This window comes from Balaenoptera ricei, chromosome 13 (assembly GCF_028023285.1).
Source record: "Balaenoptera ricei isolate mBalRic1 chromosome 13, mBalRic1.hap2, whole genome shotgun sequence".
NCBI classification, from domain to species: Eukaryota; Metazoa; Chordata; class Mammalia; order Artiodactyla; family Balaenopteridae; genus Balaenoptera; species Balaenoptera ricei.
Window position 1 is genome coordinate 68015423 of NC_082651.1, and position 13289 is coordinate 68028711.

The 13289-nt window shown below is 41.1% G+C and overlaps 1 protein-coding gene and 1 non-coding gene across 3 annotated transcripts; one reads left to right on the forward strand and one right to left on the reverse strand.

The window, feature by feature from the left end:
- Positions 1-630: 630 nt before the first annotated feature.
- On the forward strand, positions 631-11807 carry LOC132376959 (cytochrome c oxidase subunit 7A-related protein, mitochondrial). Of its 2 annotated transcripts, none has more exons than XM_059942867.1 (3): positions 631-783; positions 9809-9940; positions 11162-11248. In XM_059942867.1, exons 1-3 carry the CDS (start codon positions 712-714, stop codon positions 11171-11173), a joined length of 216 nt encoding a protein of 71 aa, XP_059798850.1. In that variant the 5' UTR covers positions 631-711; the 3' UTR covers positions 11174-11248. The 2 variants fall into 2 exon arrangements, with proteins under 2 accessions (XP_059798850.1, XP_059798849.1); XM_059942866.1 differs by having other exon boundaries at positions 634-783; positions 11191-11807.
- Positions 6888-6991, reverse strand: LOC132347157 (U6 spliceosomal RNA). Its single transcript, XR_009497113.1, has one exon. It is a non-coding gene; the product is annotated as a U6 spliceosomal RNA (small nuclear RNA).
- Positions 11808-13289: the final 1482 nt, after the last annotated feature.

Below are 13289 nucleotides of genomic sequence, written 5' to 3' on the forward strand. Positions count from 1 at the left end.
CAGGAGGCTATCTTTATATATTACTGGGGTGAAAATCCTAACAGCCCTCAGTACCAAACAGCTTGCAGCAGGTGTTTCCAATTTTTCTTATTTGCTCCACCCACTCCTAGATTGCCAGAGAAGCCTGGCCGACGGATCCATACACCTGAGCCCACTGAGCGAGAGCGGGACGCTTCACGAGGTGACCTAGGTTTGGGAGGAGTTAAGTTTAGGAAAGGGAGAGACGCCTTCAAGACAACTACCAGGTGGCGGCCTCGCAGCACGGGATCTCTGGGAGGGAAGGAGCGTACTCACCCCGCCCAGCCCCTCCCCTCCCGCCCTAGGCCCCGCCCCGAGCCCGCCCCCTCAACCCCGGCAAGTCCCTCAGCCTCCCGCATGATCGGCGGGGCGCTTGCGCAATTCTTAGGGCGTCTTGGTACTGCCCGAATCTAAACGTGACGGAAAGAGGAAGGCTCTTATTCCCTACACACCGCGCTACAGCGGCTTTCCGCGCTGCCCCAGAACTTGTTTTGCCTTTTTGGCCCGGAGAACCTGGCTTCTCATTCCCTTATGTGGCTTAAGAGGGCACGTTTTAAATTAGGCGATCCCCGGGCAGCCCGTCTTTTGGCTCAGGGTCCTTGGGCTGTGCCTTCGGCGGACACCCGGGAAGGCGGGGTCCTTCTCTGTGGAGGTCGCGCGGGCAGTGGCTGCAGGAAGTAGACACTGGGCAGCATGTATTATAAGTTTAGTAGCTTCACGCAGAAACTGACGGGAGCGTGGGCTTCCGACGCCTATAGCCCTCAGGTACGGGTAGCGCCGCGCCGGTTCGGACAGGAGAAGTGGCGGCCCGAGTCTGCGCCTGGCAGTCTCAGCGCCGGAGCCAGGCGAGGCTTCTGCCCGAGCTTCGGTTTAGTTGGTCCCTCATCTCTTGTCACGCACTTGCCGTGGCAATGGAGGCTCCTAATTCTGTAGCTGCTCCCCGGCGAGGCTGGCCTGGTGTGGAAGTTGGGCCTGGCACTCAGCAGCGGTCAAGGTGACCCCCGAGGTCGTTGCTTGTGGCTCGTGGGGTCGGCGGGTCCCAGAATGTGACCCGACCGAGTCCGAAGTTTGGTCCAGTCCTTTTTTTAAGGAGGTCTAGCTCTCAGTCTCCTCAGTGCTCCATTGTCATCCTCCTGCCGCAGCCCAAAAGACAGCCTCATCCAAGCACCAGATTTGGGAGCTGGGGTGACGGTACCAGCGGAAGCCATAGGGGCAGAAGGGGCTGTGTGGTCAGAATTAGGAGACTTAAAGAGTTAATTCAGATGTTTGGGTGAGTCTTCGCAGTTAACGTGCAAAGAGCTGACATTTTTCCAGCTGTAAAATGGTTGATGGTTGCTCTTGAGTGGTCTGAAAAGTATTGCGACTTCACTCAGATTTTGCCAATTTGGAGTATCAGTCTCCAGCTTGTAGTGTAGAGATGAAAAACTTTAGAGTCCCAGACTCTTAATTTGGGCTCAAATCCTGGTTTCGGTGCTTTAATTTTATGACCTTGACCAAGTTAATTCATTGTGAGCTCAGTTTCCTTTAGGGCAGGTGGAGTACAGATTAAAAGAGGTGTGTGTCATGTGACTGGCGATCATTGACAGGTGGCTGTTACTGGATAAGTGGTAGCTATTCTCGAGAAGCTAAGTCTGAGATACCATCATTTTCATTGTCAATCCTCAGGGTAGGTAGGGAAGGGTTGATGAGATATGCAGTTGGAAAACTGTACTGGAACAGTAAGGGCCCCAGGTGGGGTGTATAGAATGCTCCATTGTTGTTACCTCCTCTTTCTTCTGTGGAACACCGCAACTTGCTCAAGGGGAAGGATGTTTAAGAATGATTTCAATCTAAGATTAGATGTGCTGTTAACTAGGATAGGGAGGGCAAGAAAAAGAGCAAGTTTTTGGGGGGTGTGGGGTTGGGGAGGAAGGGTCCAGGTTTATAAATATTGAGTTCGTGATGACATGTCATGTTTGATTGCAGCTGGATTTATGAATATGGAGTTTAATAGATCTAGGTGTCTTCAGCCCGTAGGTGGTAGTAGAAGCTGTGGTGGGGGAGATCATCCAGGGAGCACATGGGGAAGAAAGATGGAGTTACGATTAGATTACAGAAACAGGAAGGGAGAGTGGAGGAGGAAAATTTATCATAAGAACAATCCAGGATTAGAAGGGAAAGCAGCATGGTGTCATTGAAACCAAATTGGTAGTGAGGTCTAAAGAAGGAATTGACAACAGTGACTTATCTTACAGATTATAAGAAATAGCTATTTCTATTATATTTGTTTCTATAAAGAAGCAAATATTCTTATAATATAAAGATGTGTATTTTTCAGCACATTTTTTATTTTTAAATTTATTTATTTATTATTTTTTTAAATTTTTGGCTGTGTTGGGTCTTCGTTTCTGTGCGAGGGCTTTCTCTAGTTGCGGCGAGCGGGGGCCTCTCGCTGTCGTGGCCTCTCTTGTTGCGGAGCACAGGCTTCAGACGCGCAGGCTCAGTAATTGTGGCTCACGGGCCTAGTTGCTCTGCGGCATGTGGGATCCTCCCAGATCAGGGCACGAACCCGTGTCCCCTGCATTGGCAGGCAGAGTCTCAACCACTGCGCCACCAGGGAAGCTCTTCAGCACATTTTTGACAAACACATTGTGTAACCCACCCCCTTATTAACATATACAACATTACATCACTCCTAGGAAGTTCCTTTTTACTATTGCCCTGTCAATCCATGTCCATCTTCCTATTCTTATTTTTATCACTATAAATAGATAGTTTTGCCTGTTTTTGAATTTCATATAAATGGAACCACACAGTACTGTTTTGTATAAGCCTTCTATTTCTCAATATTTTTGAGGTTCATTCATGTTATGTGTATTAGTAGTTGGTTCCTTTTATTGCAGTATAGGGTTTCATTGTATGAATATATCACAATTGATCTATTCCATTGGTGGTTGTAGAATTTCTTTTAATAGAGTTTTAAAATAATCTAGATTTTGTTATCTAGTAAGAAAAAGTGAAATTTTAAACTAAAACTGACACATCTTGAAATAAATTGGCACTTAGAGCAGATATTACCCCAAGATGCACTTGGTACAGAGAGGGATTAAAGATTTCTAGCTCCACTTGAATTGTGTTTCTCTTGAGACTTTGGACTTCTTAATTACTTAAGGATTTCTTAAGTTATGTTGAAAGAAGTGATATTATGTAGGCTTTATATGAATATTGTAGGCTTTATATGAATTGCAGATTTCAGAATGATTGTGACAGGTATCCCCAAACCAAGGGTTCTGACTTTGGTAATCAGGAGTACTTCAGTTTTTCCTTTCTTGGAAACATTTAAAATGTTAGCACACTGTAAAATGTAGGTGTTTGTAACTTTCAGTATTATGTAAAGTGAATAATCTAACATGCATTGAGTAACCTTGTATGGAAAAGCTAGTTCTCTAACAATAGTACAGGTAGAGATTTATAAATCAATCTGATGGCAAGTAATTGTCGGGAGGGTATTTTCCAGTGGTTGAGTGAAGAGCATTTTGCTTACCTTTCTGTGTCCTTTGTCAAAAATAAATTGAGGCCAATAAGCATATGAAAAGATGTTTGACATCATAAGTCATTAGGGAAATACTCATCAAAACCACAAGGAGATACCACTTCACACCTGCTAAAATAAAAAAGACAACAGGTGTTGGTGAGAATGTGGAGAAACTGGAACCCTACTACTTTGTGGGGGGAATGTAAAATGGTACAGCCTCTTTGAAAAACAGTTTGGTATTTTCTAAAAAAGTGAAACATAATTTTATCGTATGATCCAGCAGTTCCTCTCCTAGTTAAGATGGCAGGATATTCTAGATTAAGGGAACTGTGAGACTGAAGGAGGAGACGGGGGCTGCAGGGGAATCATTGAGTAGGTAAGTTTGGCTGTGGTGGATGGAGGTAGATCATGAAGGGCCTAGGATGGTAGGACTTAATTTTGTGAGAAATGAATAGGAATTTACAAAGCAACTTGATGCTGAAAGTTGTGGTAGAGTCTTGTCCGGAGGTTGAAACAAGGGTATGGCCTCTTCCCTTTAGTTTCATGAAAGGTTTATGATGGAGGAGTACATATCATAACCAGAGCTATGCTTTGAAAAGATAATCTGATTGGGAGAGACCAGTGCCAGGGATGCCTGTTATACCCATAAAAGAGTTCAGGGTCTTCTCAGTAAGAATGGAGAAAGAGTCAGAGGCTGGAGATGAGTACTTAGCGCCTGGTGGAGGAGATTTTGGAAATGAGGAAGGAGGACTCCAGGATGACTGGGTAATGGGAGGATGGTGGTGCTTTCCCCAGAAACAGGGAGCTCCTGAGTAGGCTTGTGAGAAACTGGGTGAATTTTGGATGCACTGAGTGTGAAATGTCAGGGAAACATGGAGGTGGTGGTACCTAGCTGGCAATTGGAAATGAAGGACTTGATCACTGCGGATTGAAACTTGTTTGTAGTCCTGAATCAGAATGGAAGAGCTCGTAAGTTTCTATCATTTAAAAATTAAAACATTTTTGGGATAATTTTCTTATTTCTCCACCCTTCTTCCTCCTCCCCAAAGTTAAAAGGTAGAAGGAAAGGGGAAACTTTGGGCCAGTCAATTTTGAGGTTAAAAAAAATCATGTTTACTTTTCTCTCTTAAAATTTGGAGCAGCTAAAGTAAACTATGAAGAACTCAGTTACTAAACGTGGTAAAACAGTTGAATGTCTCCTAATCAATTGTAGTGGTAGTGATTGTGTAAACAGCTAAGAGATTTGATACTCAGCAAACCTGTGATTTCCACGTGGTCTACAGTCCACTTATTTTAAGAACAACTTTCAGTTTTCACGTTGCTGTGGGCTGTGTGGGAGGCTCTGCCATCAAGTGCTAATTTTCATGGCTTTGGTTCTGAAATATTCAAGTCTACACTGGTGAAGCTGTAGACTTCCTTAGCTTATTTATACATTCAACAAATATTTACTAAATGTGCTCTGTGCCAGTTGCTTTTCTAAGTCTTGGGAAATAAGAACAGTGAACAAAATGTGTCTAAATCCTGACCTCCTGGAGCTTCCATTGCAGTAGGGAGAGATGCAGTATACAAAGCTGAATATAGTATGTTAGATAGTCATAGGTGCTATGGAGAAAAATAAGGCAGGGAAGGCGGGGGAAGAGGTGGTTAGCAGTATGGAGGAGGACATGCAGTTTTAAAAAAGGTGGTAAGGGGATGTCTCACGGAGAAGGCGACATGAGGTGAGGGTGCAAGCCATGTAGATACCTGGAGAAGAGCATTCTAGACAGAGGGAACATGCCTGGTGCTTGGGAGTTTTAAGGGGCTAGTCCAGTAGACTGGGACAGAGAAAGAGGATGATGTAAAGGGCGGGGGCGGTGAGGGGTGCATCTCGTAGGGTTCTGAAGGCCATTTAAGTACATTGAGTTTTGCTCAGGGGGATAGGAGGCCTTTAGGAGGGTTTGAGCTGAGTAGTGACATCCTCTGTTTTTTGTTTTTTTTAAAAAAATGTATGTATGTATGTATGTATGGTTGCATTGGATCTTCGTTGCTGCGCGTGGGCTTTCTCTAGTTGTGGCGAGCGGGGGCAACTCTTCGATGCGGTGCGTGAGCTTCTCATTGTGGTGGCTTCTCTTGTTGCCGAGTACGGGCTCTAGGGTGTGCGGGCTTCAGTAGTTGTGGCACATGGGCTCAGTAGTTGTGGCGCATGGGCTTAGTTGCTCCGCGGCATGTGGGATCTTCCCGGACCAGGGTTAGAACCTGTCTCCCCTGCATTGGCAGGCGGATTCTTAACCACTGCACCACCAGGGAAGTTCCCGACATCCTCTGTTTTAACACAATTACTGGTTGCTGCATTAAGAGTAGACTGTAGGGCAGCAAGGATGGAATAAAATCAGGATGACCAGTTAGGAGGCTGTTTTAAAAATCCAGGAGTTTGGACCAGAATGTGGATTGGTGAAGATAGGTGAGAAGTGGTCAGATTCTAAATATAGTTTGAAGGTAGAGCCAAAAGGATTTTCAAATGTGTGAGTGAGAGGTATTAAGAACAATTTCAAGGTTTTTGGCCCAAGTACCTGGAAAGGTGGCGTTATCATTTATTGAGATGAGGAGGGGCATATTTGAGGCTCATAATTCTTCTAGGTTGGGGCAGCCGTAGCCCTGGAAGAGGCCTAGGCGAAGGGATTTGCTCTAGATCCCTTCCTGTAAATATAGCTTCCTGGTCTACTCTTGAGAACACTAGTGCTAGTCTTATCTAGCTGCCTTGAAACACTGGAAACCTTGACTGCTCTTATATCGTTAGGAGATTTAATGATGGGTAGGGTGAAGTACCTTAGCACCATTTGGATTCTTTTTACCTGTGGGACCGAGACAGCTGATTACTGATGGTGTGGTGTAATAAACATGTGTGGGTTTGAATCCCATCTTACTTGTGACTTTTTTTTTTTAACATCTTTACTGCTTTACTTTTTTTTAACATCTTTACTGTCGTAAGTATAATTGCTTTACAATGGTGGGTTAGTTTCTGCTTTATAACAAAGTGAATCAGCTATATGTATACATATATCCCCATATCCCCTCCCTCTTGCGTCTTCCTCCCACCCTCCCTATCCCACCCCTCTAGGTGGTCACACAGCACTGATCTGATCTCCCCGTGCGATGCGTCTGCTTCCCACTAGCTATCTGTTTTACATTTGGTAGTGTATATATATCAGTGCTACTCTCTTACTTCGTCCCAGCTTACCCTTCCCCCTCCCCGTGTCCTCAAGTCCATTCTCTATGTCTGCGTCTTTATTCCTATCCTGCCCCTAGGTTCATCAGAACCTTTTTTTTTTTTTTTTTAGATTCCATATATATATGTGTTAGCATACGGTAGTTGTTTAAAAATATGGAACGCTTCACGAATTTGCGTGTCATCCTTGCGCAGGGGCCATGCTAATCTCTGTATCGTTCCAGTTTTAGTATATGTGCTGCTGAAGAGAGCACACTTATGACATTTCTGAGCTTTGTTTTAATCATCTGTAACATGGGCTGGTAATACTTAATTTATGGGGTTGATGTGAAGAGTAGATTTAGTTATGAAGATTGTGTAGGAACCTGAAAAAAATGTTTATTATAAGTGAAAAAAGTAGAATGTGGGGTTTTGCCCTGTGACTATAAAGATTAAAATATGCCTATGAAAAGATTGGAGGAGAATATACAAATAATAATAATTGATGGGATAAGATAATGGGATTATAGGTAACTTTAAAATTCGATATTCTAAACTTTTACAGTATTATAAATGGAAATATGGAATTATTTTAAACTGTTAAGATGGTTGATAACTCCTGTTTTGAAATGATCTTGTTCAAAAACTTTGCTATAGTTTTGAATCACTTGACAGGTAAACAAATACAAAGCAACTAGGTATAATCCCATCTAAAAATGCTCTCACATTAGTCCTGTCAAAACATGAATTTAATTTCAAACCAGTTTTGGAGTTGCTTGGTAGGAAGGGTTTTTAAATTTTTGCATTCAAGGGGAAATGATCATAAGGAGAAAATAACAAAGAGCTCACAGAATGATAAGGGAGTGTCTAAAATTCTCCAGTTTAAAGAGAGGACTTTTTTATAGCCTTGTTATCTCAGTAGTTGGAGCCCCTGTTCTGTCTCTGACTCCTAAGTCTCTGAGTGTGTTATATTCCAAATGTAGACTAACAGCTTACTAAGCAGACTTTCTCTTCAAATGGATTGTTGATTTTGAGCAGTAGTTGACGGGAGGTATCAGGGGCAGGTAGGTACTTAAATGCCAGGGTTCTGGACTTGAGAGAGGCTTGAGTTCCCACACTTGGCTCTTTTTGTTATGGGGTCTCAGGCAAGTCACCCTCTCTGATCCAGTTTTCTCCTCTGTAAAAAAAGGGAAAGGTAACATCTCCCTAGGATTGCTGTAATGATGCGTATGAAATGCTTAACATGATGCTGGGCACATAACAAGAGCTTGGTAGATATTAGCTGCTATTATTCCATAACACTGATATCCATAATGGCAGAGATTGAATGTGTCTTATTCATTATGTATTTTCAGTATAGAGTAAGTACTCAGTAAAATATGTTGAATGAGTGAAAGAACAGAAAAAAAGGCTGTGATTCATTCCCATTTATGGACTGTGTCAGAAGAAATAGAAGCCAAAATTACTTTAATGCCTTTTTGTTGTTCTGTTGATCCCAGTGCCTGCCTGGTGGGAGTAACATTGAGGTTTTCAATATGTGATCTTTAGAATAGGTCTCTTGTCAATTATAGGTAAAGTTAGATATTTTTGAAGAGATCAAGTACAATCTGATAACTCTTATTAATTTGAGCAAAGGATTTCCTTTTTCATCTGTAAAAATAGAAGAGGCTGAGCTTGAACTTTGCTTTCTAACTTTAAGATTTTATTTTTCTGAGTTAGAATTTAATATAAAAGGATGTGATTTTATTGATTTGTAACTCTAAGTTCCTTAGTGTGCTCTGTAGGTTATTTTGGAGAATCATTTATCTATCTGCCACTGTAGGTTTACTCCATCAGATAGAAACCCAGAGTTCCCTTTAGGTTCTTTTTTTTTTTAAACAGCTTTGTTGAGATGTAATTCACATACCATACATTTACTCATTTAAAATGTACAATTAAATGGTTTTTAGTGTATTCACAGATAATGTGCAACCATTACCATGTTAATTTTAGAGCATTTTTTATCACCTCAGAAAGAAAGCTATACCTTTCAGCTATCACCTTCCTCTTCCTTAACACCCCCCCTGCCCCCCCCTCCCCCGTCCCTAAGCAACCACTAATTTACTTTCTGTCTCTGTAAATATCCCTATTCTGGACTTTCATATATTTGTGGTCTTTTGTGACTGACTGCTTCTACTCAGCGTACTGTTTTTAAGGTTTATCCATATTGTAGCATGTATCGGCACTCCATTTTTCTCCCCCCTTAGGTTCTTTTTAAGGCTGTGTGTTTGTTCTTCCTTTCTCTGTCACATGTGGCTGAGGCGGCTGCTGAGCCCCCGAACCTCATTCAGCTTATGTTTATTGAATGCCAGCTGTGTACCAGACACTGCTTTAGGCACATGCTACTGCACGCAGTCCTTTCAGTGGTAGACACTCTGTGTATGTAGTACATGTGTGTTGTCGTACACACGTCACAATGAGAACGCTGAGTTTTCCTTTTTTATTTTTACAATATATGTTTTTTAACTTACAGGTTTATTAATGCCAGAAAGTTCAGTTGCTCTGCTGTAATTGTTTTGTTTTCTGGTCCTGAAAGACAGCTCTCTTCCCATTACAGGCTCTTCCAGACTGAGATATTTCTTTACTGTGTGTCTGGAAAGTTTCTGAAGTCCACTTCAGGGTTCGAGATTCCATGTTGGTACACCTACTCACCCAGAGGAGAAAAGGCACAGCCAGGTTTCTTTTGAAATTTAACCCAAAGTTCATATAGATGATAAATGTTTTACTGGTTTGATGAGAAGATAGACACAATGGGTTTATCTGGAAGCTTAGATTGGGCCTTTGTTGTGGTTTGCTTCTCCCCCTCCCCCTCCCCCACCTTAACAGGCAAGAGAGTTCTTGACTGTGTTTGCTCTGGGAATGGGCGCTAGGGTGTATTGTTGGAAGTTTAGGGACTTTAAACCTAAATGCTTTGTAATGCAGAGTTGGGGACTTGCCTTCTCTCTTGTGTGGTGGAATCACTGCCTCCACTCTTGCGGACAGCCTTCTCCTGGAAAGGCTTGTTCACATGCCCAGACATACTTTCAACTTGACCTTTTCCTTTTTTCCTGCAGGGATTAAGGCCTGTGGTTTCCACAGAAGCACCGCCTATCATATTTGCCACACCAACTAAACTGAGTTCCAATTCTACTGCATATGATTATGCTGGGAAAAATAAAGTTCCAGAGCTGCAGATGTTTTTCCAGGTGAGAGAAGACACTAGAACAGTGAAGGCTGTGAAGTAAATAGACCTAAAAACCCCTACAAAACGGAGTCTTAATTTAGTTTGCTACTCACTTCCCTGTTTTTCCTTAAATAGAATTCTCTTGATTTTAGTTTAAGCCATAAACTGGTAGAACTTCATGTAGGTAGAAACTGATAAAAGAAGAGAGGGTGATTAATTTCCTCATCAGTATTTAAGGTTATGCAGATTTTTAAATTGCATATGTAGCTGTTGATCATCCATTGGATGGAGGAAGCAATAGCATATATAATATATAATAACACTGTGAATAATCCAGTATATATTAGGCTTTGTGACACATGAGGTGACTTTTGGCAATAAGTTTTCTTCTAGTTGTTTTTTGCTTGCTTTATATTAAAATTCACTGAACTGTTGGCTAGAAGTGGAGGAGGCTCTGTTGGGTTTGCTGATTAGCAGAGAAGCTAGGATTGGACTTAAAAATATTATTAATGTTAATCTACCTACAGATAATTGAGAGGTCAGTGACTTGACTATATCTCAGGTATCGTGGGAGTGGCAATAGCTGTTAACTGCTGTTGCTGGAAGATAGCTTCCCCCTCCTCAAAAATATGTCCAGATTTAGGACCAGCTTGGGGACTTTGGATCAATTTAATCTCTTTTAATCTGGTAACTCAGACTTGAGTGGGCATTTGGGGTCTTGAGTTGCCGTGGGGAGGGATTTTGGAGACTGTGCAAGATAATGGATTAAACATTTTATGGAGTCTCATTATTAAATAGGGGTTTAGCAGCTTAATAGAAAGAAGGTAGTTGAGTACAAAATGGACATGAACCTGTTAACTGACCTGGTGTGCTTAGACTTTATCCACTAATGATCAGAAGTCAGACTAAATGTAGAGTATTTCTTGTGCCTACAGGTCTTTGATTAGCTGCTGATTACCTTTGCCTTTAAAAAAAATTCACCAGTGCTCCTTTTGTAATTAAGCAATATATGGTAAATTCCTTAGAAATTTGGAATTTGTTGCACACATGTTCCTGAGGCTGCATTTTGGAGAATGACTTTGGACTTACAAACTTTAGCTACATTAGTAAGAAATATACCAGTATTTCAGTTAGCATTCTAGTAGATTTGGGCTTTTTCCACTGCAGTGGGTTAATGGATTAGTTATAAAGTAGAGGCATTTGTTCTATATTAGCCTAAATTCTAAAATCTTTTTCTTATCAGCCATATCCTTGATAATTCTTTCTTTCAAGAAATCCGACGGTGTGCCCATCCACCTGAAACGAGGCTTGCCTGACCAAATGCTTTACCGGACAACCATGGCGCTGACTGTGGGAGGGACCATCTACTGCCTGATCGCCCTCTACATGGCATCACAGCCCAGAAACAAATGAGTTAGGCTGCAGAGGACTGGTTTGCTTTTTAGCATAAATCCTTTGAATTTTCATTTTTCATTATTTCTGTAAAATTTTTTTTTTTTTTTTTACTTGAATGGCCTACTTAACATTCTTCAAGAAAACAGAAATTAAGACAGTATTTTGGTTTGTTATGAAATGCACATGGTCTGGCAGAGCTCATCTGACAGTTAAAACTATTGTTTAAAGAAATGCTGCTGCTCTCTGCATTTGGGCTTCTGATTTCCCTGGAGGTTCTGAATGAAGGTTGCACACAGGCCTATTATGGCAGTCTGTGCTGAGGTCCTTGGGGACTTATGGTGGAGTTTTGAGCTTGGGATGGAGAAGCCCTTTTGGATTTGGATGTGACTGAGGAAGGAAAACAAGCTAAGGCCAGGCACATGAGATGAGAGATTTTGAGTTAGTAGTCACCTTGGGGATTTTTCCATCCTGCAGTAAAATGTTAATAGAAATTATTTGCAGTCTGCCTCTGTTCATTGGGCAGTTTGTTTCGAAGGGTTATTTGCGTCATCTCAGATCTTTAGTGAAATTTTATGTGTAATTGTTATGTATTTATTCCACCATGGGAACAGAGAACACCTGTTTAGTGTTGCACTTTAGACCAATGTCTGTTTTATTAATACAGCTGTGACACAAATTCTCCTTTACCTTTTAAAAATGTTATGGCTTTAAATTATGATTTATTTTAATTGTGGAATAAATACATGAATGAAAAAATCTCAAGTTTGGAGTCCTTTTAAATAAGCTTTCAAAATCATTTCAGAACATACCAGAGGCATCTTAAACCCGAGTCTAATTTCTTTCTTTTTAATTAGACACCAGATAATCTTTACAAAACTGTTCCTCAAAGTCAAGTAATAGGAGGCGAATGGCATACTGATGATTACCATATGGTTCCTTATAAGAAACTGCCTTACCCCTTAGTGAAATGTGCATGTAACACACAGTTCATTTAGACAGTAATTTCCTGTGCTGTCACAATTGGTAGACTTCACATACCCTGTATTAATGCTGGAAAAAGGTGGAATTTTATTATATAAAGTGGTGGTCTGTATTTTGCCATAGCAAAGAACAGTAACCTCTTACTGAAGATAAAATATGGCATGTGAAAACAGTATCATTCTCACAGGCTAGGAAGCCCTTATTTGTCTGTACAAGTCTAAACTTCCTTGGTATTTCCCCCAAGTTTTTATTTTGAAAAACTTCAGAATGCAGAAAGATTGTAAGAATAGAACAATATACACCTGTATATTCTTCACTTAGATCACCAGTTATCAATATATTGTCCACTTTGCTTTTTCTTGCTCTCTCAAACACAGGCACACATAATGAATGTATATACATAATACACACACACACACACACACACACACACACACACACACACACACATTTGGTTTTTGCTGAATCATTTAAGATTAAGCTATGGAATTGTAATTCAGCCATAAATACTTTAGCCAGTATCTCCTAAAAATAAGGACGTTTAGTTGTCATGTCCCTTTAGTCTCCTTTTATCAAGAAAAGTCCCCACTGTCCTTCATGACATTGACCTATTTGAAGAATTCAGGTAGTGTTTTGTAGAACATCCTTCAATTTGGATTTGTCTTACTGTCTCATGATTGGATTCAGGTTAAGCAGTTTAGTCAGGAATTCTTTGTATATGGTGTGGTGTTCTTATTGTATCAGGTGGCACTTGATACCAGTTTGTCCCATTATTGGAGAGTTGAAGTTGGTTAACTTAATTAAGATGTTGTCTGCCTTGTAAAGATACCCTTTCCCCTTTGTAATTAATAAGTAATCTGTGGGGTGATATTTGAGACTGGGAATATCATGTCCTCAGTGGTTTTGCACCCAGTGTTAGTGTTCCTTGGTGATTCTTGATGGAATCATTTATTACTAAGGTGGTTGTAAAAAAGTGATTTTCTAATTATTATTGT

Excerpts from the sequence above, each read along its gene's own strand:
- LOC132376959 (XM_059942866.1), top strand. The coding sequence starts at position 712 with ATGTATTATAAGTTTAGTAGCTTCACGCAGAAACTGACGGGAGCGTGG. Across the intron at positions 784-9,808 it reads CCGACGCCTATAGCCCTCAG|GGATTAAGGCCTGTGGTTTC; the intron begins GTACGGGTAGCG and ends TTTTTCCTGCAG. Across the intron at positions 9,941-11,190 it reads AGCTGCAGATGTTTTTCCAG|AAATCCGACGGTGTGCCCAT; the intron begins GTGAGAGAAGAC and ends CTTTCTTTCAAG.